Below are 25,097 nucleotides of genomic sequence, written 5' to 3'. Positions count from 1 at the left end.
GGCCTCATGTTGATATGGAGAAAATAAACAATAAACTTTTAGGCCAGCCCTTACCTATTCTATTCTGAACCCACCCTGAGATTGTCTTCTCAAACACAAATCTGTTCAAATTATTTCTATCAATATCCATGAAGTTTCCCTATTGCCAACATAAAATGCACACCACTTCACATGACACACAGGATGCTTCACACAACTTTCAATCCCAAGTTCTACACTGAACTCATAGGGACCTGATTAGAGTTTGTTGAGCTAGTTACAGTTTTCCTCTCGCTAGAACATCTTCCTCCCTAACGCTTAAAAATCTTTCAAGGCTGGGCTCTAGTGTCTCCATTTTTATGAACCCTTCTCCTTCCCTGACCCCTTCAAGCAGAGTTTGCATTATAATTTTCCCATCAATCTTATAGATAAATCTATTACAATCTTTATAACGTGGAATGATGACTTTTTTCCTCTACATGTTTGTTTCTGAAACATGATTGGGAGCTCCTTAAAGCCAGCCCCGTGACTCATCTTTGGCTCCTTGCTGTACAGCACTGTGCTTGAAACAAGAGGGTGTTCAACAAATGTATGGGAAATTGAAGGTAGAGCTATCAATATTCTTTTTTAAAGCATCTGGTTTTCTTCTTCTTCTTTTTTAATTAAAATGTATTGGGGTGGCAATGGTTAGTAAAATTACATAGGTTTCAAGTGTACAATTCTGTAATACATCATCTACTTATCACATTGTGTGTTCATTACTGAGTCAGTTCTCCTTCCATCACCATATATTTGACCCCATTTACCTTATTCTACCACCTCCCTCCCCCATAATCCTCTTGTAACCACTATACTATTGTCTGTGTCTATGAGTTTTTGTTTCTTTGTTTGTCTTGCTCCTTTGTTGCTTTCAGTTTTATATCCCACGTATGAGTGAAATCATATGGTCCTCAACTTTTTCTCTGTGACTTATTTCACTTAGAGTAATAATCTCAAGATCCATCCAGGTTGTCACAAATGGCATTATTTCATCTTTTCTTATGGCAAAGTAGTATTCCATTATATATATATATATACATCTTCTTTATCCATTCATCTATCAAAGGACACTTGGTTGTTTCCATGTCTTGGCCACCGTAAACAAAGCTGGCTGTGGAGAAAAAGGAACCCTCATACACTGTTGGAGGGAATGCAGACTGGTGCAGCCACTATGGAAGGCAGTGTGGAGGTTCCTCAAAAAATTACGAATAGAATTACCATGTGACCCAGCAATCCCTCTCCTGGGTATGTACCCAAAAAAATCTGAAAACATCTATCCATAAAGATATATGTGCTACTGATTTTCTTGAAATTTACAATATTAAATGTAATTTAAATTTAAAATTCAATTAAATTAACAAATTCCCACAGTAAATATCATGCTTAAAATATTCACAAAAAAATTAACTGGCCTCCCAAATTTCTCTTCTGTTGGGAGAAAAGCACTGTTTGTGACTATAACAAAGCACTAAATTAAATTACAGCATGTGATTTTCTTTAGACAGTGAAATGGGAAAGAATAGAAAAGTATTTCATTACTTCAATTATTACATGCAGGTTAAAACATCATTAAAATATGATTTGTCACAGATAAATTGAAATACAACAGTGTGACTGACTAGATTTAAGTTAAATAAGGGGACTTTAAAGAAGGGTTACTTTCCCTTTATTTACTTTTTGTTTCAATGTTAAAGGGGAGAACCCCAACAGAGATGGAATCAGGGAAGCTTGAGTGAAAATTGCTATGAGGATCTCAGCCTCTTTTCTCTTCTATAAAATGCTTAAGTAGCCAAGAGGAGGTAATGAAAAAAGACACTAGCATTTTGCCTTGGAAACCTTAGGAAATAAGTGGCCTTTCAAAAGAGAAAACTTTATTGGAGATTGCCATTTCTATCTTTTCTGGCTTTCTATTCATCAAGCTGTGTTTTTGTGTGTGTGTGTTTATGTTTGTGAAGAGCTCTCCAACTAGTGTTATTTGGCTTAGGTTTTTTTTGTGTGTGTGGTTTTTTTTTTTTTTTTAAGTTTTGAATATTTTACAGCAATGATAAAAAACAGAATTGCTTGGAGTTCAGCATTCCTCATTAGTCACCCACCACAATTTAAATAAGATGAAAAAAAGATATGGAAAGCAGAGATCAATCACTGCTCTGTTGCACTGTGTGAAATGATATTGAGAGACAGAGCAACTCAACAGTGATGTTTTAGAACCACAAGAAAAAAGAACTGTCCAGGATTAAGTCCTGTGACAGTAGAGACTGATAACCTCTCCCTACCACCAAACAGTTCAAATCAACCAGCCAGTAATAAGCATTTTCTATGTACCAATGAGATATTGGGAACCATAGAAAGGCCTGCTTTTCTGTCTTAGGTGCTACGATTATCATATAAAAAGCTTATTCACTGTTTCACTGAATCTGAGTCAACAATGATTGCAAACATCTGTATGCATACAATGAAATTCAAAAATATGTTCCTTATGCTTTTACATGAGGCTAAATATGAAAAACATATTTCTCTGAAATTCATTCAAGTCTCTTCCTAGTATCTTTACCCTCAAATGTCCATTATACCCTACCCCCATCCCTGATTTTAATTTTCTTCCGTTTGCAGGAATTCTATCCTACCCATCTCCCTTGCACTTTCTCTACTCCCTCCCAAGAAGATTTACAGATGAAGATAAAAGGGTAATAGAGTAAGCAAAAGTCAGGGGTGGAATTTGAGGAAGGCTGTAATTTGATAAGGATTAACCCTGATAAGGCAGGAATGGTAAATTGTGGTCTGGTTGTGAAAGGCCTGGAATGTCTGTCTGGAGGTCTGGACTTCATGACTGGAAATAGAAGGTAGAAAGTTTTGAGCTGGGGAATGACAATTAGAGGCATGTGTTAGATTGCACCAACGCAGTATTTAGGGTTTATTGACTAGGACAGACACAGGAGGCTGGAGAATAGTTATGAGAAAAGCCAAAATACATTAGCACGTGTAAGATGTTGTGAGAATTTGATTTGGGGTAGTAGAAGTGGATCAGAGAAAAAGGGGTGGGGAAAAAACAAAAGATCCTGGCCTAGAAAAATCCAATTTTCTGAGTCAATTTCATAAAAGGCAGCATGGTCACCCCCATAAACTCTAGGTGTCTGTTTGTGTGACTGCCATAAACTTACAAAATCCTCTTACTGATGAGATACAGGAAGAGGAGACAACAAAAAAAGACAAATTTATTGTAACACTTCAGTGGCCATCAGAAAAGGATGATAAAATTTACTTAAGAAAACTGATGCTTAAAACATCCTCCTTATCAAGGAATTCTTCCCACCTCTATCTCCATGGACAGAAAGAATGGAGCACACCATTTATTACCTAACATTTTGTAAGCATTTTGCCTTGAAATCTGATTAAAATAACATTGCATTGATCCAAAATTAGATGGCCGTTGTGACTCATTTAAAAAGATCTTTGTCAGAGACTGGAGTTAAGCACCTACGTGATTATAAGAGGGTGTAACAGCCACAGAACATGGTGTAGGGCCACACATTCTGGAAAGGCTCCTATCAAAATATTCCTGATATTAAATAAAGAGGAGAAACCGAACATTAACAAGAATTAGTAAAAAAGCACAACAGTGAATGGAAATCACGACTCTTTATGACTAAGGAAAGTAATACCAAGTGGTATTTACTTGGTATAAACTTAACTGAAAAGACTATTCTATAGCACTGTAGAATAAAAACAAAGTTAAAAGAGATTTAAAGCTCTTTTGGTCCAACTTCTCACTTATGCAGAAAAACTGTCTACAAGATTTCTAATAGGTGGATATCAGCCTCAACCATTTCAATGATCAGTGAAATTCCTGTTTCCAGGACAAATGGTTTTCATTTGGAGTACCCTAAATCTGATGGTACCTTACACCACATGCCTTGTACCTCCACGTACTTATAGCTCTAGTCCCTGGAGAAAACCGTGTCTATTCCATCTTCCTTACAACCACTCCAAAAATTTGAAGTTCTGTGTACTTCTCCCATTGCGCTTAAGAGAAAATCCAAACTCCAGATTTCCAAGCCCTCTTAAAATGTGGTACTTGGACTCAAACACGATATCCCAGAAGTCCAATACAAAAAAAGATTGAAAATACTAACTTCTGGTGTTTGAGGGAACTTCCATTTTTTAAGACAACTTAGAATGCTTTAGCCATTTAACAGACATTTCATTCATTCATTCAACGATATCTACTTGATGCACACCCTGTGTTAGGTGCTGTTTTATATACTGGGATTAGATGGAGAACAGAAACAGATAAAGTCCTTGTTTCTATAGAGCTTATATTGTGGTAGAGTAGAAAAACCATAATGAAGTATAAACAAACAAACAAACAAACAAACCACCCAGACAAATTCACAGAGAATCAATCCTCTGAAGGTAAAAATAAAAACAAGGGTGATGTGATAGCCTAGGATAGGATTGCTAAATGGTTAATTTAGACTGGTGTTCATGGAAGACCCTACTGAGGAGGCAATATTAGAGCCCAGCCAATAATATGTGAGAAGAGAGCCATCTAGGTGGAAGAGTGAATGCAAGGGCCCAGAGGGGAGACAAAGTTTGACATATTCAAGGGTCAGAGAGCAAGCCTAGAGAGAAGTCAGAAAGGAGGGGAATGAAAATAGGTGAGATCAGAGCAGGATTTTATTCTAACTGCAATGCGAAGCCACTGTGGGGTGTGAAGAGAAGTGTGGGATGCTTTTATTTACAATTTGATCACTCATGCACCCATTTGTTTTCTATTGGGTCTCCCATTATACGTACTGTTTTTCATTCTTTCTTTCCTTTGGACTCATCAACTAATTTTTATTATTATTATAAGAATTTCTTCTGAATTAGCTTATTAGTTATACATTATTCATCTTATATATTATACTAGGCATTCTTAATTTATTAATATGTAATATTAGTTTTTTATCAAATCCTAGAAAATGTAGATAACTTAGAATACTTTATTCACACCCTCTTCACTTTTGTGCTTTCATATATTTTTAATCTTAAAAGTCATTTTTTTCATTGCTTAATAAAATAAATATTTTTATTTCCTGACAGCTTTTCATTTTAATTACACTTTATACTTCCCTGCATTTCTCTTCCTCCAACTGCAGTGCCTGAAAAACTCTTTGTATTTCTTTGAATGTAGGTCTGTTGTGACAAATTCTCTGTGTTTTTTGTTGTTGTTGTTGTTGTTGTTGTTTTCTGGAAATACCTTCTTTATTGCACTTTCAATTTTGAAAGTTTTTTTTTAATTGCATATATAGAACTCTGGGTTTTTGTTTGTTATGGAACTTTGAAATATTATTTCATTTTCTTCTGACTTACGTAGTTTCTGTTAAGAAGACAGTTACCAATTTTATTTTTGCTACCTTGAGGATATTTTATCTTTTTTTCCCTCTAGCTGGGTTTTAGATTTTTTCTGGTCATTAGTTCTCAGTGAGTTTTACTACCATTTGGCAAGGTGTGCTTTTCTTCTTGTCATTTGTATTGTTTCTTAAATCAGACGCTTGAATTACTTTTAGAAAGTTCTTGAACATTACTTTCAAAATTTCTTTGTATCCTTGTTTTCAGAGCCTTCCTGCATTAGTATTTGATTCATAACAAAGAAACCATACATTAGTGGATTAAAACTATTTATCTCACAATTCTGTGGGTTGGCAATTTGGGTTGGGTTCAGCTGAACAGTTCTGCTGCTGTGAGTTAGGCATGACTAATCTTGTATGGGGCTCACTCATGTATCTGCTGTTGGCTGCTGGGTTGGCTAGAAACTGATTGAAGTGTTTTGGTTCTTCTCTATGTGGTCTCTCATTCACCAGCAGGTTATCCTCACACTTGTTAATGAGGTGGCAAGATTGCACACACAAAAGCAGAAGCATGAATCCAAAAAAATCTTTTCAGAAATCATGCACTATTGATTCTCCACAAAATAGACTGGCTCCACCTCTTGTTGGGAGAAGCTGCAAAGAACTGTGGCCATATTTTTCATCTATAACACTTGTTAAAGTCATCATTAATTCTAATATTTCAATCTCTTGGACTTGTACATTGATAGATCCACTACAAGTCATAATACCGTGTTTCCTCGAAAATAAGACTGGGTCTTATATTAATTTTTGCTCCAAAAGACACATTAGGTCTTATGGTCAGGGGATGGCCTCCTGAAAAATCATGCTAGGACTTATTTTCCAGTTAGGTCTTATTTTCGGGGAAACACGGTAATTTTATTTCTTCCTTCCCATTGCCATTTCCTTTCATTGCCTGATTACACTAGATAGACCACCTAGTACAATTTCCAATAAAAGCAGAGATAGTGGACATCCTTGATTTGTTCCCAATAGCAGAGAGAAAGTGTTTTTAAACATTTCACCATTAACATGCTATAGTTTTGTGAATGTTTTTTATGAGACTAAGAAATTACTCTTCTATTGTTAGTTTTTCATACTTTTTTGTTGTCGTAAGTAAAATGGATGCTGAATTTTATCAAATGTATTTTTGCATATAAGATGATCATATGGTTTTTAAAAATTTTGTTAATATGGTAATTTTCACTGATTAAATTTGAATGTTAGACCAAATCCAGTTGCTATAATAACCCAATGTGTTGATTTCTGCTATTTTGTGATGTGGAAGAATTTTTTTTTTTCTGCTAACTTATTTAGGATTTTTCTATTTATGTTCATTATGGCAAAAGTATGATTTGTCTTTACTTTTTATAATGTCCTTGGGAGGTTTTGAAATCAAGCTTATAAGTTGGGAATTGTCCTCTTTACTCTGATAGAGTCCATGTAAAGTTGGAATTGCTTTTTCTTTAAATATTTGGAGAAATTAACCAATGAAGCGATCTGGGCAAAGAATTTTCTTTTTGAGGAAGTATTTAATTATAAGTTGGCTAGTTTGCAGTCTCTTTAGTAGTTATCTGACTAATCCAATTTTCTCTCTCCTCTTGTGTCCGTCTTAATAAATTGTATATTTCTAGGTATTTGCCCATTTTCTGTAAATATACAAGTTTACTATGGTAAATTTGTTAATAATATCCTTGTTCTATCTTTACATTTTTTGTAGGATCTGTTTTTATTTCTGAAGTTAGTTATTCATGAATTCTCCTTTTATTTCCAACACTGTGAGATGCTTTGCCCCAGTTTCATCTAATTTTAACCCCGTCAACAGGATGCTGCTGAGTGAAAGAGTAACATCTATAGTTAATGGTCGCTGGGTAAGTTTTAGTTTATTAGCGATGGTTCTGGCAAGAAACAAATGGCACTCTCAAACCGGGCAATTTGAAGAGAGTTCAGTAAAACAATTATTTATAAAGTTATCTGTAAGGGTAGGGACACAGCAAGAGATCATGTAGGACCCTGGCTGTAGTAACTGCTGGAGGTTCTTACCACCCCTGGACCTGGAGGAACAAAGGAGAGAATGATTACCAGAATATGCTGTGAGTAACTATATGGAAAGAACTTCCTGACAGATGCTGATACAAACAACTCAGCAATGAAGCCAAGGGAAAATACCCCAATCAGAGTGAGTAGGTCTCCAAATGGTTTGTGAGCAGGCTGGAGTGGATAAGAAGCAAATACACCATGTCGACTCTCTGAGTGGAGCTGTAAAATGGAGGAAACCTGAATCCTTGAATCACCCTCTTGAACTGCTGCCCACTTTACACCTGTATTGAATTCTTGTGTCTGAGAGGAATATATTTATATTTTGCTAAGTTCTTTTGATGTTGGGATTTATCTTCTATAGCACTGAGCATTGACTACGCCAACGCAGATTGATACCACGATGGAATGTAGCTGAACAAGAACAACAACAAACCAACCTAAAATATGTGGCATTGGCTTAGTAGATAGGTAGTGGGTGGTGAGGCTAGAAAAATGAAGAAGCATGTTAAACAAAGATGAAACATTTGATAAGTACATTGTCTTCCACGCCTACTCAGGCTGATTCTAGATGAAGAGGTTGGAAGACAGAATACTAGTGGTATGTTTTGGTGTTTTCTGGTTACAGTTAGCAAGGATGGAACTAAGAGGTAAGCAAGAGGATGGAATTGGCTAGTTTGCAATAAAAATGAAAAGAAAAGAAGATCTTTTCTTTAGGTTGGAAAAGTCAACTAGTTTTAGACTCCAAATGCAAAAAAATACAATATAAAAATATTTTCTACACTAAATGTCCATTTAAGCATAGTTCTGCTACCAATCACAAGTGTGGCACTCCATCCAAGCCTGCTTTTCTCAATGTACTGCCATTATGTTGAAAGAAGAGCAGAATGGGAGGAGGAGGTGCAATATATATGTGTATATGTGTGTGTATATATATATATATACACACACATACATATATACACACATATACATATGTATATATACATATGTATATATATACATATGTACACATATATACATGTATATGTATATATATGTTTGTATATATATATAATGTATCAGGCTTAACAATTATATATGTATCAATTATATTTATATAATTAACAATTATATATATGTATCAGGCTTAACAATTATGATTATTGATTATTAATTACGACTATTAAACATATTTGGGTATTTTTTTCAGGCAAATGAAATTGACTGGGAACAAATAGATCAGAAATCTATTAATTTTTTAAGGAATTGCATAGCTAAAGAAATTATAAGCCAGACTAGAAAAGGCTTTAACTGTTTAAGACTTAAAACAAACTTGTATGGATAGCACAGAGCACGTAAAAAATGACACAACTTCCTGAAGATTTGGTACCAAGAAAAAAAAAAAAAAAAGAGGAAAAGAGACCAAAAAGAACTTCCCTTAGGGCAGAGCCAGACGATTCCCCCACACCCCAGTATACTTGTAAAATCATTAATCCCAAATTGAAGATTGAGGTAATGTCAAGGAAATCTTCCAGGGCAGAGAGCTCACAATGCCTACTTGTAGGGTTGTCTCATTGCTATTTACCAGTGATCCCATTCTTTCCTTTTCCAATGAGAGATTTTATTGTAGATTTTTTTCTCTATGGTCTAGTATGTGTGTGTGTATGTGCAGAGGTTAGATAAGTTGTCTTTTATGTTTATAAGTCACCAGACCATGAGAAGTACACCATTCCAATGAAGAAGACTGCATCTACTGGAGACAGGATTTGAGTAGGGATTTTAGATGTTTCTCTTGAGTGAGAGTGAGTGTACTCAATGTGAGGAACAAGAGGTTTATAGAGGTATTAGATATGTCAAAAGACACAAAAGATTTATTTGTGCATCAAAAAAAAGTCATGTTCCCTTCCTATTGTAGAGAGTGTTTTTCTGGAAGGCATGTGTCTGCAAGGTCTACATTTCCCAGCATCGCTTGCACTTAGATAGGGCCCTGGGACCAGTTCTCACCAATGGGCTATGACTAAGAATAATGCATGTTACTCCTAGGCTAAAATGTTTAAGAAGCAGATATGCATTCTTTCCTCTTTCTTCTCCAGTCCACTGGCTAGAAGTGAATGTCTCCAAAGTCCTATACAGTGAAGCTACAAGGCTGAAGGATCCTGAACCACTTCACGGAAAGCTGCTCACTGAAGACCAGCATTGGATTCTGGTGTGAGCAAAGAAAAAATAAAATTCTATTGTTTTAAACCATGAAGTTCAAGGCTTATCCAAATCCTTTGCTAATCTTATTGAATGATTAAAGGATACGTAGTTATAAAAATTACTGTGTGGGTACAGGAGCAAAATATTTGAAAACCACTTATCTAGTCCAGTTCTTTCATCTGGATATATATATGTGTGTGTGTGTGACACACACATATATATAATCACGTGTGTGATTATATATATAATATATACATATAATGTATATATAATCACACATACACACACATATATATCACACATACATATGAATTTAAGGTCAAAGAAGTAAAACTTTTTATTTAAATCCATACATTTTTACTTAAATGTATACATTTCGATTTTAGACAATGGTGACTGATTAGAATGCAATTGCTTTAGAGCTACCTAAATGCAGGAATTTACCAGTTTATCCTCTTACAATTTAAATTCAGCAGCTGAGCCCAAAGATATGATAGGATTTAATAAGACAGTCATTCACTGAAATCTATGTAATTTTATTAACCAATATCTCCCCAATAAATTGAATTAAAAATAAATAATACCATCAATTTGTACTGGTATCCTTTATAGCAGCTACACAGTGATGATGAGAGAGTATTTCTTGAGTGTATATCTAAAGTCACAGTATCAGACAAATATGACAAATGATGTAAAGGATTAGTGATAGGAATTAGGAATGCATACATCTCTATGCCTAAATGCATAAGCTGTTACGTACAAGATGACTGCAGTGTCATTAGCTATTGTGGAACTAGACCCCAGCAAATCGTATCATTTTATTCCTATGGAGTTAGAGTGATATCTTTATTTATGTCTCTTAAAAACAAAAGCTTTAATAAGCTTGAATGAGTGCAAGCTCAAATCTATGATTGTAGCAGGAAAATGTCAAATGTATGTCGTACCTGTCATTTGCTTGTTTGTTCTCAAATCCATTCTCTTCCATTACACTGCTCAGTTCTGCATCACAAGGGGTTGACCCTGTAAACTACCTTTTCCCAACTCGCTTCTCAATTGGGATACACTGACAGGATACCTAAGGGTGATCAGATGGAAGATTTCAGGGTATTTCCTCCTCCTCTTCTCATCTCTGGCAGTGGCTGCCTCCTTCATGGTTCCAGCTCCCACCAGACAGGCCCTACCCTGTGGTCCCAGCTTTGCTTGACAGCCTCCTCATTAATTCCTGAATGCCTGGTAGTCTCCCGAGTCCCACTGGTTTGGAAGTGGTAGTGCCCTCTTGTTGCTGGTGATAAAAATTATGAAAAAGACCTTAACTGGACATAATTAATTGGGAGCATCCGTGGAAAGAGTCAGGGCTTATGGGAAGGGTTCTCACAGTCTGTTATTGCCAGATCCTTATAGGAAGAACTGTTTGTTTACAACAGAGCTCTATGTTTGTAACTGCCCCTCCCCTTCCTTTTCCCTTCTAGAAGTTTCTTCATCTTTGAGGGCAGTGTGGCTCATCATGTCTGCTGGCTCTGGACTGCAATCCTTTCTTTTTCTTGAATAAACCCTTTCTGGTGGTGGAATACCTAGTGAATTCTGTTTTCCAGTTGACACTGGGTTGGATCATCATTCCACGTTTGGTTCTTTAGTTCTTCCAATACTTTTATAACCAGTTCCTCGTATTAGATTCCTTCAGACTTCAGTGTTTTCCAGACCCGACCTTAATCAATATATGTCTGCACTAATATCTAAATAGATCAGAATACACTGAAACATGTGTATGCAAATTTTACCCCAAAAATTGTTCAGGAATTATTGTAGAATGAGCGAATATATGTGTGAAAGTGCTATTTGAAAACTGGGGATGGGGGTTATTTTAATCGTTCAAAGTTGAACTTACAAATTCCTAATAAAATTTAGTGTAACTATATGTTGACAAAGAAATTTTAATAAAAGGAATTATAAATGGTGTGAATAAGTTTAAGTAGTACTGTAGGATTATAATGGTAAACATAGTCAGAAATTCAGAAATGAAGTCTAGAGGCAATGCTTGCAGTCACTATTAAAGCAAGTAGCCTTTGAATCTTTTTCACTTTGATTCACTATAAGAAACATATTTCATATTGAAAATGAGCACAATCACATATGCATGAGATGCCTGCTGTATTTTCTATTCATTTTCTTGTATTATATCCTATCCAATGTGACACAGTTTGAAAAAGATAGATCAAGTCATGTTACAGGGACCATGATAGTATGAAAAGTTATGTAAAGGATTAAGGCATAATTAATCCTTTGTTCACTTTTTGTCTTCCTCTTCAGTGGTTATCTTGTTTTTGCTAGCTCAGCATGTATTCACCCTCTTGCTGGTAATGACAGAATAATTTTCCTCTTGGAAATTATCCCTCTCCTTTTCTTAGTCCATAGAGTTCAGGTCAATTTCTTGCCCACTTCTTCTGTCCCCCACCACGCTCCAATTCTTCCAGCTCTGAGGAAGCCATATCATTTGGTTCTGGTCAAGCAGAGTAGCCAACCTCTCTGACTACAAGGAATTTCTCATTAATTGTCACATAGCTAAGAAAGGTCAATGAACTCTATAGCTAAAAACAAGTTCTTGTTTTGCCAGATTGCAAGTTGATAAGAATTAGACTTAATACTGGAAGCATCACATGGAGAGAGCTGCCTAGGGGGGAAGCCAATAAGAGGAAAGAAATGGAGGACCGATGAGAACATTCGTGACTTTGGATCCAGTCACTGTTCCTTGTGCACAGTAAATGTGCCTTTTGAAATTCTAATGTAAGGAAAAAACTACTCAGCAAATAATATTTAGTATGTGAATGACTTAAATTTTATTAAAAATTTACATTTTCAGACCTCGTCATTATTCTAAATTTATGAACAGATAGAGCAAAACCCAACAGAAATCATCAAATAATCACTTGCATCTTAAACGGTACTACAAGTATCTAAAATTATTTTTATACAGAAAAGATAAGTTTGTTGGACATTTTCAATGTCATTCTCAAGTCTCAATCTTCACTTGGTGTCCACATATTTTTGTTTCTGCCTCTCTGGGAGCCCTATTTCATTTATTAAGAAAAACACATTTGAAAACATACATATTATTTACATTCGTATTTTCACTGAAAAATACAATTAAGGAAACTAAGGTTCTCTTCCCCCAATTTAATATTTATTTTTTTCTCAACCAGCATCTAGAGATAGATCATATAACATTATGGATTTATTTAAAGCTATTTATAGCAGGATAAATTTTAATTTAAATCACCTTTAAAATATAAATCACATTTTTTTCAGTCCTACTCAGTATTTGATTTTAAAGGTTTGCATAGCTTATTGATTTGAAAAAGATTAATTCAAAACACAAAGTATACTGAAGGCTGCAATACAAAGAATTATCCATAAATGAAAATTTAAGCTATAGTTTTGAGCATAACAGTGTAAAAATATGTGATAAGAGATACAAAACATACAGTATTCATATTGTTCACTGATTAGTCACTGCTGGAATGTATGAACAAGTTTGTTCATATATTATACAACTTCCTTATTAGACATTTACTGATGTTCATTTCTCGGTGTTTTTTAAATACATTGTGTGAAGATGTAGACAATAGTTATTCATATTCAAATTACTTCTTAAAAGTGATGGCAATAGTTCTCGATAGCAGAATTACAACAGAGCAAGATATGATAATACTCCAGTATCTCTAGAAAATATTTATTAACCTTACACGGATGGATTTTTCCTCCCAGCTGAGAGCTCCGGAGTTAGCAGATAGAGTGAATCACTTATATAATATGTCTATTTTGTATAAGTGATAAGAGGAAATGATTGAATTGGAAATCTTGTGCTTTTACTATTATTAGCATGAATTATTGCTCACAAATAACATTACCCAAAGCAGGTGCATTTAATGATCCTATCTTAAAATACCTGACAGGGAAACCAGCAAAGCATCACAGCTATTTTTACTTCTTGTGATTATGGCTTTGAACATACAAAAATATTTACAGTTGAGGCTGTGACAAAATTGGTTTCTTCTCCTTAATAGCTATACACAGAATACTAAGTAAGTTATGGAGACTAGAAAAAAAGGTGGGTTTTTTTTTTTTTTAAAGGTAGGCACTTTTAAAGTTGATACGAACAAAGAAGTAAGCAAAAAAATTGTATTTATATATTTTTTTCTTAATGAGCAATCTTAAATATAATATTTTAGGAACACTGACTATCCTTTTTGCTACAACTATTAAACGTTTCGTTCCTGAGATTTTTGGAATCAGTTAAAGTTCTTAAAGTAAGCAGAGGAAAATGTTTTTCACAGATGGGAAGGAGAACTGTGGATCACCATCTCAGCCAATTACTTTCTGTCATTTTCTCATACATCAGATTTTTCATTTAGGGTATATTCACACTACAATTTACATCATTACTACTGGTCCCAAAATATGCCACATCTTTAAAGAGCTGAAATGTTCAGCTGAAAGATGTTATACAAGGTGAAAGGTTATTGTTACTAAACACTGTGGGTAGCTTCCCTCTTTTAAAATGTTAGTATCAAAACAAAATGAGTTTGTTTACATCTGGTTTGATTTAAATAACAATTCAAGTATTTCCTTTAAAATGATGTTCTGAAAAATAATACTTATGAGCCACAGATTCAAATACATTTTCTGAAAAGCAGAATGTTCTTTGAACATCCTTCATTTTCATCATTACTTAGACTATAAGGACCACAGTCTAGCTTTGGTCACATCGTATTTTTGACGGTTCCTAATTGTTTTTCCCTATGCATTTAACTAATCCTTTAGAAAAAAATTAACATCAAAGGCATGAAAGAAAGCTTCAAACAATAACGTTTCATTTAAAAAGCTATATTCAAATGAAGACATGGTGTGAATATGTCATTTGTGCTTATTTTCTGTTATGGCTGATATATAAGATGCTCACTGAGCTTTTACATGAAATGGAGTTGTATCGTAGTCTTGGAAATGAATTCCCTTAGAAGTTGTGATCTTCATAATTGCGCCATTTAAAGCATCATCTTCAATGAGTGTTATTAATCCATTGGCAATCACTGATGGGCTGAAAGTGAAGGAAACATTGTTCTCTTAAAACTGAAAATGAGGCATAATTATTACATTATTGTGAGTTACTTTTGAATAATCCACTACCTTTAACATGTAATAGGGAAATGTATACTATGAAATATCGCTACCTCCATTTTTTTATTCGATTAGATATTAACTAAATTATATGATAAATTTAGTGGTAGATTTCCATGGCTAACCTTCTGTCATTTTCACAGGAAGGATTTATGAATTTATACTTATTATTTACATTGAGAAAATGATTAGTTTCTCATCTTTATCCTATCAGTAGATCTTAGACTTATCAGATAGAAATGTTATTAGAGTAGAAATAGGAAGAATTGTAGCTAACATTTATTGAATATCTATTATTTATTTGTTGCTCTTTTAAGTACTTTACATATGTCAACTTATTCATGGACTTTCAAAATTCCCTGAATTTGTTTTAGTTTTATATTTTCTCCATTTTACATACGAGAAAACTGAGCTTGATGTATAAGTTCAGGGTCAGTGGTGGAGTCAAATGGTCTGACTCCTTCAACATGACAGCGAGGAGTTTGTACTGTGAAACTGCAACTACTCTAACTCAGACGTCATTCAACAAACATGTATGTTGATCAATTCTTTCTTAGCAAAATTGTTGAAGTTAGGGAGCCATATGAAATTTCACAAAGGGTATACGTGAATATTACTTGGAATTTAGGTACATAAGGTGTCACTGCTTCCACAAGTAACTAAATATCGCCTTTTAAAAAAAATATCTGATTAATGAGGCATTGTCTGTATCTCAACGCAAAATTCATAACGTATAAACACATTCTATTCAGAAACCCAGAAAAAGTATTTTCTTTCAGAGTTTGCCAAATCAAAACTTTAAAGCTTGCATTCATTTCTCAAATTGAAAACCTTAGTTTTTCCCTTTTTATTGCTTATGTCCAGATAGTACTTAGCACCCTCATATTAGGGAGAAGAACAAGATAGGTATGGTTTTACTTACTCCAAAATCCCATAGTATTTCATCATATCCTTTATGTGATCCTTATATTTAATATATGGTCCCATGTTTTCTTCTTTCTCAATGGATTCGAGGATGGGAGTATTAACAAAGCCTGGGCAGATGGCATTCATTCTCACACCACTTTTCATAAGCTTAGCAGCCATCTGCCAATTAGAAGAAGGTTGCAAGTTTCAATAGTTTTATAGCACAGGACACACTGATAATTAAAGCTGTTTAAAAGACTCTGATGTGAAAAATACTAGTCAGATATCCTTCTAGCTTTGTAACAATGGCAGTGTTAAGGTTGGCTGGTAGCAGAAAGCAAAAGAATACATAGCTAAGGTGCTGAATTAATTCCCAAAAGCCTCACCTAATTAATTTTTTGTAAAAAATCAGTATTACTGGGCAACTCCTGAAAGTACTTAATTATCTAAGCTGTTCTTATCTATTGAACTCTGCAGGAACCTGAAGGTCAGAAACTGAGGCTTAAAATTAATATCCCAAGTTTTCTGTTTTGTATAACAGAGACTATTTGCCCAAAAACTACTGTTAGTGGAAAGTTTTAGGATTTTGATTGATTCTAAAGATAGCCAACTCTCTGGAAGGCTATTTAAGTACTTTCAGATTAATATTCTTGGGCTTGATTTTCAACCTATTGATTGTATTTGAACTATCTGTAAAACAAAACGTAGTTGATTGAGGATTCCATTTGCTTACTTGCTAAAATGTATTTGTAACCCCTCAAAAATCAATTATTATGGAGATTTCGGGGTCATTTGTGGACAAGCACAGACCAATGAGAAATCTGAGTTGCCCAACACAGATGCTCCAACATTGAGGTCAAACAAAACAATGCTTTGTTTCCTTGTTTCAGCTCTTCTAACTATAAACAACTGTCCTTTTCATGGAGTATTTAGTCCATGTTTTTCTTATTTTTGTGCTTTTTGTTGGTGATTTTGCTATTTAAAATGACCCCCAAGCACAGTGCTGAAGTGCTGTCTAGTATTCTTAAGTGTAAGGCTGTGATATACCCTATGGAGAAAATAATGTGTGTTAGATAGGCTTCACTCAAGCATGAGGCAAAAGTGCTGTTGGCCATAATACCATAATGCATACGGTATCTTTAAACAGAAAATCACATAAAACTTTAAGCAGAAATTGGCATATGTATTGATGGGTTGATCAAAATGTGATCAGAGGTTCACAGGAACTTAACCCTGGATGTACTCTAGAAGCAATGGTTCAGTATTCTCTAACTCAGTGTTTGCAAGTGATTTTTATAGAACATAACTACCAGAATCAACTGTAAAAGTTTCCAGTTTTATAATTGTAAATATAAAATTTCTTTGAGATTTGTTTTGCTTTTTAATAGCTTTATGTGGGCATTGAAAGTTGATTTAAAGATGAAGTTTTTGCAAATTAAATGTCCAGTCAATTTAAGTTAAGATTGTGGGAGCTGCTTATCTTCCTTTTTGATTGAACATTTACTGGTCACACATCTGTCTTGTTTATCCTTAGTATGTATTTGATTGTTAATATTTTTCTCTTTATCTGTCTGGTCTCTCTGTCTCACCTAGACTAACTAACCACTGCAGAGATCTCCCCATTACCCTTTCCTCTTCCACCCTTGACCTCTCCAACACATTCGTTGAATAACAAACCAGAATGGTCTTCCTAAAATGGAAATTTGATCTTGTCATTCCTAGGCATAAAAGAATCCACTGATGTCCATACTTTGAATAAAATCTCATTCCATGGACCATAAACCCCTCTTGATCTGGCTCCTGTTTACGTATCCAGTTATCCCTCATCTTACTATTCTGTTCGTCCAAGCTATTTTTTTTTCCAGTTATTATGAAAAGGCAAGCATTCCCATTTCACACTATCAATGCACGTGGTCAATTAGGTCTAAAATATTTTTCTAAACTCTGTGCAGCCTTCACCCTAGGCCTCCATGGAGACGTTGTCCTTGACTACCAAGTGAATTCCTACCCCACCTCTCCAGCCCACCCCCATTCTCTCACTCATTTGTATAGCATCTCCAGTGAAAGCTAATGTCTGGGGAGCATACTGCATATTCTATTTAAGGAAGGCTGAAGTTAGTAATTTTTAGATTTGGAGTCAATTTTTCAAATAAAGACTATCTTCCCATTATTTAGCCTTAGGATATTTTTCAAGAACACGTCTACTTCATTTTAAAGTTATCTATTCTTGACTTGGTCCTTTGTGTGATCTGAAATTATTTTCTATAATAAAGATTGTAGTATAATATTATTTTTCTATCTTTTACCCAGCTGTATTGAATTCTGAATTTATTTCCCTTGACTTTACAGGACTCATGTTTCATATAGATACAGAAAGAGAAAAAGAGATACTGTGGTTGTTATATCCTCACCGCTGCTGAACGTGTGAATCCAATTATGCCATGCTTTGAAGCACAATAAACAGGCTGCTGTGCAACAGGCATGAGCCCTGAAACAAACACAAAATGTAAACAATTTTATTAAAAAATAACCAGATAACACCCAATGATTGCTAAGCAAATGAATAATTTGTGCCTATTCATTTTAAAACTAATCTAGAAACTATACTAAAATAATTACCAGACAACTTTGTAAAAATCACTAGTCTTAGCATAGTTTATTCCTTTCATGATCTCTACTGTACTGTCCAGAATTTATGGTAGGTAAGTTACAGCCTAGGGATGCAGCCACGAGTGTGATGTATAAGCTTTTTTTGTCTCCCTGACTTTCTGTCAACAGAAGTCAGTGTTATCTAAAACACAAAGAGAATCATCTTTAGATCCAGAGAGTTTCCATCTAATTTTGTTTTTAACTCATGATTTTGAAAAGTACATATTCTACATTTCTAAAGTATTCAAATGGCTGAAGGAGTTTAAATTACTGAAGTGGAATTTGAAGATGATTATTTGTCTTCATTATATATTAGTATGCGTTTCCCTGTCACTAATCGCACTGAATGATGCCTCTAAGTGTTTAAGAAAATTAAAAGTTAACTTCTTTTGATTTTGATCTACAGTGGATGCCTAGATGTCCTCACTCTATGACCTTGGAAAAGAAAACCAGAAATAAAAACCTATGGTCCTATTTTATTTCCTTTCATAATTATGTACTCAACAACAGAATTCAAGCAATTGTAGAATTTATTTAATTTTCCACATATACACAATAGTAATGTCCAAGCATGTGATTCAATTCATGGTCTGGACAAAAAGTAGTATCATTGCATGTGTAACAAAAGTAGTAGTGTTGCATTTTTTCTCCCCTACCTCCTGGCCCACCCCCTCACCCAAAGAAATAACAACAATAACAACAAACCTATTTTACTGTAGTAACTATTACTATCAAGCTTATTTCTCATAATTGTCAATTCTCCATCTACTCAATGATAATACGTTTAATGAGAGCTATTTGTATATTTCGATTTTTAATTAGTTTCTTGAGTTAACTAGTTTTCACATTTTTTAAATTTGTAATTTCTCTGAGTCAAGAAAGAGTGCTCCCTGATGACTCTAATGGTATTAATATCAAAAATCATGCTAATAATACTCAATTATTCTCTGCGGCATACTCATCTCCACCCAGCTAACTAATCCCAGAACACCACCAGTCAGTTCAGCATGTTGTGCCAAAGTTCAGCAACAAATGCAGATCTTAACCACTCCCTGGGTGCCTGCCAGGTCTCAATTTATAAAGAATGTTTGCTCAAGAGCAGTTTAAATCCCTGAGAATGACAGTTCACATATTGTGCGTCCACCCAATAATCTTAAAGTACTGTAACATGTGATTCTCTTCTTGTTTTGTTTTTAGGTTAACGCAAATGTGTAAGTTAATTAAGTTTGGCGGTGTCAGTCAACAAGACGTCATGATGTCTGTACAGGGCACATACACAGTTGTATTAGGAGTTTGAGATAAGGGATAAGTAGGTGCACCAGACATTACTGCTTCTTGTTCTTTTAAGTTAGTTGCTGTTTTACACTCTCCTTAAGTGTTTCAGAGATTGAGGCAGTGGTTGTGGGATGGTGTTCATGGACTGCAGGAAATGCAGAGTGAATCTTCATCAGAGATGAGCTCGCTGACACAGCCACAAGAAAGCACAAAGAGGCTGTTCATAAATGTTGTCGAAGATGAAATGAATTTGGAATGAAGTTTTGTTATGTATGTGGAGGTACTGAACTTCTGAACCCAAGCTAGTTCGAAGTGTCACAGAAGTGAAATAAATACTGTTATGTTGGTTCTGTTGAAGAAGCAAGCACAAGACATACTTCCCTTTAAAGGTAGAATTGGAAATGCAACCAGAACGTGAAGGAATTTGTTTGCATTTTCAAAGTGGCACTTGGTTTTATGAATCTTGGTGTCACATACTAATGATATTTTCACTGTTGGGCTGCAAAATGTTTACTCTTGCATTGTTTTCACGTTCTGACACTAGATCAAAGGCTGCCTAAATGAATTTCATACATGCAGAAATCAAGAGTCCTTTTTGCTTTATTTTTTAACAGCTTTTTGAAGTATAATTGACATACAATGAACGGCATATATTTAAAGTACATAGTTTGATAAGTTTTGACATATGTATACACCCATGAAACCACAACCACAATCAGGATAACGAACATATCTATCACCTGCATGAACATATCTTTCACCTGCGTTAGTTTCCTCGTGTGCCTTTGTCATCTTTTCCTTTTGCCTTTCCCTTCTCCCTAGGCTACCACTGATCTGCTGCTTTGTGTCACGATAGATTAGTTGACCTTTCCTGGAAGTTCATATAAATGTAATCACACAGTGTAAACTCTTTTTGTCTACCTTTTTTCACTCAGCATAATTATTTTGAGATTCACCCATGTTGTCATGTGTATGAACAGATACAGATCATATTCCACTGTAAGTGAAACACACCAATTGTATATACATTCACCTGTTGAATGTATTTGGGTTCTTTCCAGTTTGGAGGTATTACAAATAAAGAGAATCCTATTATTCAATTACTTTATTTAGGCAAGTCAGAATGAATTAAATAGATTAAACCAGTTAAATAGAGAGCTTTTCTTTATCTCTCCATGTAGATTTTAACTGTTGCTTCTTGTTTCCAACAAGCAGGGTGGGTTAGTGATCTGTAGAGCTTTGTCCCCAGCTTGCCAATTGACTCTAACTGTGAAGACTTACTATTTCTACCTCAGTTTGCTGCTTTGAAAAGGGAGACTACATGGAGGGAAAAAAGCTCTTTTTTTTTTCACAATGATTTTAGTTGGGGTGAGGTGAAAGTTTTTCAGAAATCCAACATTTTCTATTGGATCTCAAGACCCATTTTTCCTTCACAAGTGTATTATTACTGCTACTGTGGCTTAGCTTTAGTATTGATTAACCACACTTCTGTTACTTACTTTAAACCCACAACATCAACATATAATGTTTCTATGTGTTTCAAATAGAAATGCATTCTGAGGCTGGTGATGAGGGTCCACACAGAGAATTGTGCCAAGTGTGCATGGTGTGACTCTAGGGACACCATTCATGTGGTAGTTTGTATAATATAAACGGTGCCCCCTAATGTTCCTGATGTATAACCTGCACAACTATACAGAGCAGCCCTCTGTGGTAGAGTGTGACTAAGCAGAAGAGACTGAGAAGGAGGAAGCAGTGGAGGTAGGAATACAAGCTAAGTGTTGTGTCATAAGAATTAAAGTATCTTAAGAGGACTAGAGTAGTCACTGTTATCAAATGCGAATCCCTCTCTTCGAGATATTAACATGTCTCAGTATTACTCATCTGAAAATGGTATCTCTCTTGGTTTCACATCTTTTCCCAGCTACCATGCCATTTCTCTTGACAACAGGAAGTCCTCAAAAGAGTTATTATATTCATCATCTCTACTCCTCACCTCCCATTTGCTCCATAACTCACTCTAATCATATTTTCATCTGACCACTCCAGTCAAACAGATCTTAGGGAGGTTGCCAACGGCCAACATCTTGTTAAGGTGAAATTTCTTGTCTTCATCTTGCTTGATCCCTTCTTCAATAGCAATCAATACTGTTAATTCTGCTTAAAATAATAATCCCTGAAACACTTCCCTCTAAATTTACACTGGTCCTTCTACCTCACACTCACTAGTGGCTCTTTCTCATGTCCTTTGATGGCTCTTCCTCCTTGACCAGGCCCATGAATATGCTGGAGAAGTCCAGAGCGGTCCCTGGTCCTCTTTGCTTTTCTATGCACATGCTTTCCCTAGGTGACCATACTCATTCCTGAGGATGAAATTCATTTAATCAATCTCTGTCTCTCTGTCTCTCTGTCTCTCTGTCTCTCTGTCTCTCTGTCTCTCTCTCTCTCTCTCTCTCTCACTCACACACACACACACACACACATACACACACACACACAATTCTCAAATTTAAATTCTAGATTTCCAGCCAGATTCTCTTACTCTGCATCGAGCTCCTGAGAGGGAAGTTTGGGTTCTTTATTGCCATATAAGCCATTAGTTTTCTTTCCTGAAAATATACTGTGTGCTAATTCAAAAGGTTTTATAGGAGTGAATTCATTTTAGAAATACGTGTTCGGTAACCAATTAAATGCCAAATGAAGTGAAAACATGTTTTAAATATAGTCAACTGAAACACATAAAACTAATGGGAGGACCACCATTTTACCAGAATGTTATTTCTTATAATATTTAACCATTTAAAAATGTCCTGTTGAAGTTTGTCGATAGGTTTTAGACTTTGGGTGCACCAGACTTGCTGAGCTCACCTGAATCAAACACAGTTACCGGGTGGTGGACACAGTCTTATTTTACTATAATATAAGACCTGGTCTTTAATATAATATAATAAATATAATATAATATAATATAATACCAGGTCTTATATTAATTTTTGCTCCAAAAGATGCATTATTGCTGATTGTCCAGCAAGGTCTTATTTTCGGGGAAACACGGTATAATGAAGCAGTACTTCAGGGGAGTTTTGCCAGTGTAATGACTGTAGCACCAATTAGTTGCTAGAATTAAGTTGGATTTTTAAAATCTTCCAAATTAATTCCCATATGCACAAGGAACTTATTTTGTCTTAATTGATTTCCCTAAATTGAGTTTCTTTAGCACTTCTATATTGTCTATTTAAAAATATTTAAGAATAACAATGAAACAAAGGATTGTGACAATGAGAAAGCAGTCTCTAAAGAAATGTCACATTTTGTTTATTCTTTTATTTGTGCTTAAAAATGGATACCTTACATTAAAAAATAATAGATGTTTCAATACTTATTCTAGGCCCAATATTGTGCAAGTTTACTTATAGAATTGCAAAATGGCTCTCTACAAAATATAACTACCTAATTAGTAACATGTTTAGTCTCTCATAACTGCAGATTTAGAAAATAAAAAGAAAGACCAAGAGAAGGAGAAATTCTACCCACAAAACAGAGAAATATTTTTTATAACCACTCAGGATAATAACACCAAATGGCCACCGACTAATGAAATAATTATAAAACAAAATTAAATGCCTAAAAATTACATAGGTAATTATAGAAGAAATAAGGAAGTCATTTAGAAAAATAAAACATAATTTCCATTTCCACATTAGTTCTTCCATCTTTAATGTCCTTTCTACCCATGTTTTATCAGAGATAACCTTAATCTCTACATCTCATAGATCAGGAGTGTCCAAACTTTTTTCAACGTTTTTCACCAAGGGCCATATTCGGTAAAATACACAAACAGCCAGGCCATTCACTCTAGGTGAAGTACGTATTGCCTCACCTGGTTTATTTAAGTAAACTAAATATATTTTTGGAATTTGCTGTGGGCCAATTAAAAAATGGATTGTGGGCCGCAGTTGGCCTGTGGGCCGCAGTTTGGACACTGCTGTCATAGATGATAAAAAGCTCAAAAAGATTTTGTGCAAAAAATCAAAATTTGCTCAGACAGGGCAATTGTACTGAATCATCAAACATATTTTCTTTTAAATGGCTAGAAACCATGTAAAATAGACTATACAGAAGTGCTAAAAAAATTCAATTTAGGAAAATCAATTGAGAATCTAAGGATACTGACTGGTCTTTGTCTGACAAACTTGAGCTCAAAAGCTGTGCCAAAAAGCAGGCATCTGAATCCCTCACATTTTCTTTACAATCAAAAAAGAAACTGTCTACCCATCTTTCTGTGTTTAACCATCACTTCTCTAACATGAGGAAGAAAAGAGAACTACTGAGAATCTATGTCGTGCAGAGAGCTGACCAAAATAACTGGTGAACTTCCTCATTATATGATTTTTTTCCACATAAGAAAACATTTTATCTGATGCTGCTTTTCCTCTCGGTCTCATGTTTGCCATAAACAAATCATTTTTTAAAATGTGACATGACATAAAGAAACGGCATAAGCTTTCATAAAACTACTACGCATCTTCTATAATAAAAATCTTTCCAGAAAGGTAACTTTAAGAATTAACTTAGTTAATTCTCAGAAAGTTGCTCCTCATGTTCCACCAAAACTCTTCCTAACAGTCCAGTCACTGCATATGCTGTGATCAAAGGAAACCGAGATGAGCTTCCCAGTCACTCAAAGAATATCCTATGCAAAACCAGAGGCTAGCTCCTCAAAGTGTGGTCCAAGGACCAGCATCAGGACCCACCCTCAGACCTACTGTGTCAGAATCTGCATCTGAACAAAGTCCCTAGGTAATGTCTATGTTAAATTCTAGATTATTCATTTCCTAAGAGTTTTTTTTTTTTCCACCAAGGCTAGGGAACTCTAAATCTTTTATCCATCTCTCAAAAGGCCAATTTATAAATATTTAATCTTTCCTACTGATTCCTTCTAGTCTGTGTCTTCTTAATAATTTCAAGCCATAAGACAACAAAAGGGACATCATGGAGAACTTTGCCAGTACTAAACAAGAAAGATGGCTCACATTTTCATAAATAGTTGGCATCTGCCCAATTATGATCCAGGTAACGTCGGTTCATCCATTCTATGACATACACTAAAATATAGCAAAATAAAATTGCTTTTATTATTACTTCTAATTCTCACTGCATTTTCCAAGTTATCTAGCCTGTCTGAGATTAGCTGTTCAACTATAAATTCATGATTATTAAATTGACCTCTATTGTAGGGACTTGTAAAAGTTAAATGTAATACATGTAACCAAGAGTTTATCACAATGCCTGGAACTTGGTAGATACTATGTTAGGCTCCCTGCCTAATGCCAAAAATAGTTGCAGAGGTGGTACCACATGATTTTTTTTTTTTTTTTTTTTTTTTTTTACTTTTGGCCTGGGTATGACAAAAGGTGATCAATATTTTTTTGCCTGAAATTTCTGATCTGTGGTGACGTTCCAGTCAAACTACTGCTCTTCAGGCCATGG

The 25,097-nt window shown here is 34.9% G+C and overlaps 1 protein-coding gene across 1 annotated transcript in view; it reads right to left on the bottom strand.

Annotated features, from left to right (window-relative positions):
- Nucleotides 1–12,415: 12,415 nt before the first annotated feature.
- HPGD (15-hydroxyprostaglandin dehydrogenase) overlaps nucleotides 12,416–25,097 on the bottom strand; it is a 28,471-nt gene continuing 15,789 nt past the window's right edge. Inside the window, exons 5-7 of the mRNA XM_033135053.1 lie at nucleotides 18,095–18,171; nucleotides 15,700–15,863; nucleotides 12,416–14,697 (exon numbers count right to left, since the gene is read on the bottom strand). Of these exons, the coding sequence (XP_032990944.1) occupies nucleotides 14,559–14,697; nucleotides 15,700–15,863; nucleotides 18,095–18,171 (380 nt within the window). The 3' untranslated portion in view covers nucleotides 12,416–14,558. The remainder of the gene's footprint in view (nucleotides 14,698–15,699; nucleotides 15,864–18,094; nucleotides 18,172–25,097) is intronic.

Source organism: Rhinolophus ferrumequinum, chromosome 18, assembly GCF_004115265.2.
Source record: "Rhinolophus ferrumequinum isolate MPI-CBG mRhiFer1 chromosome 18, mRhiFer1_v1.p, whole genome shotgun sequence".
NCBI lineage: Eukaryota > Metazoa > Chordata > Mammalia > Chiroptera > Rhinolophidae > Rhinolophus > Rhinolophus ferrumequinum.
This window is presented reverse-complemented; position numbering and strand designations above follow the sequence as displayed.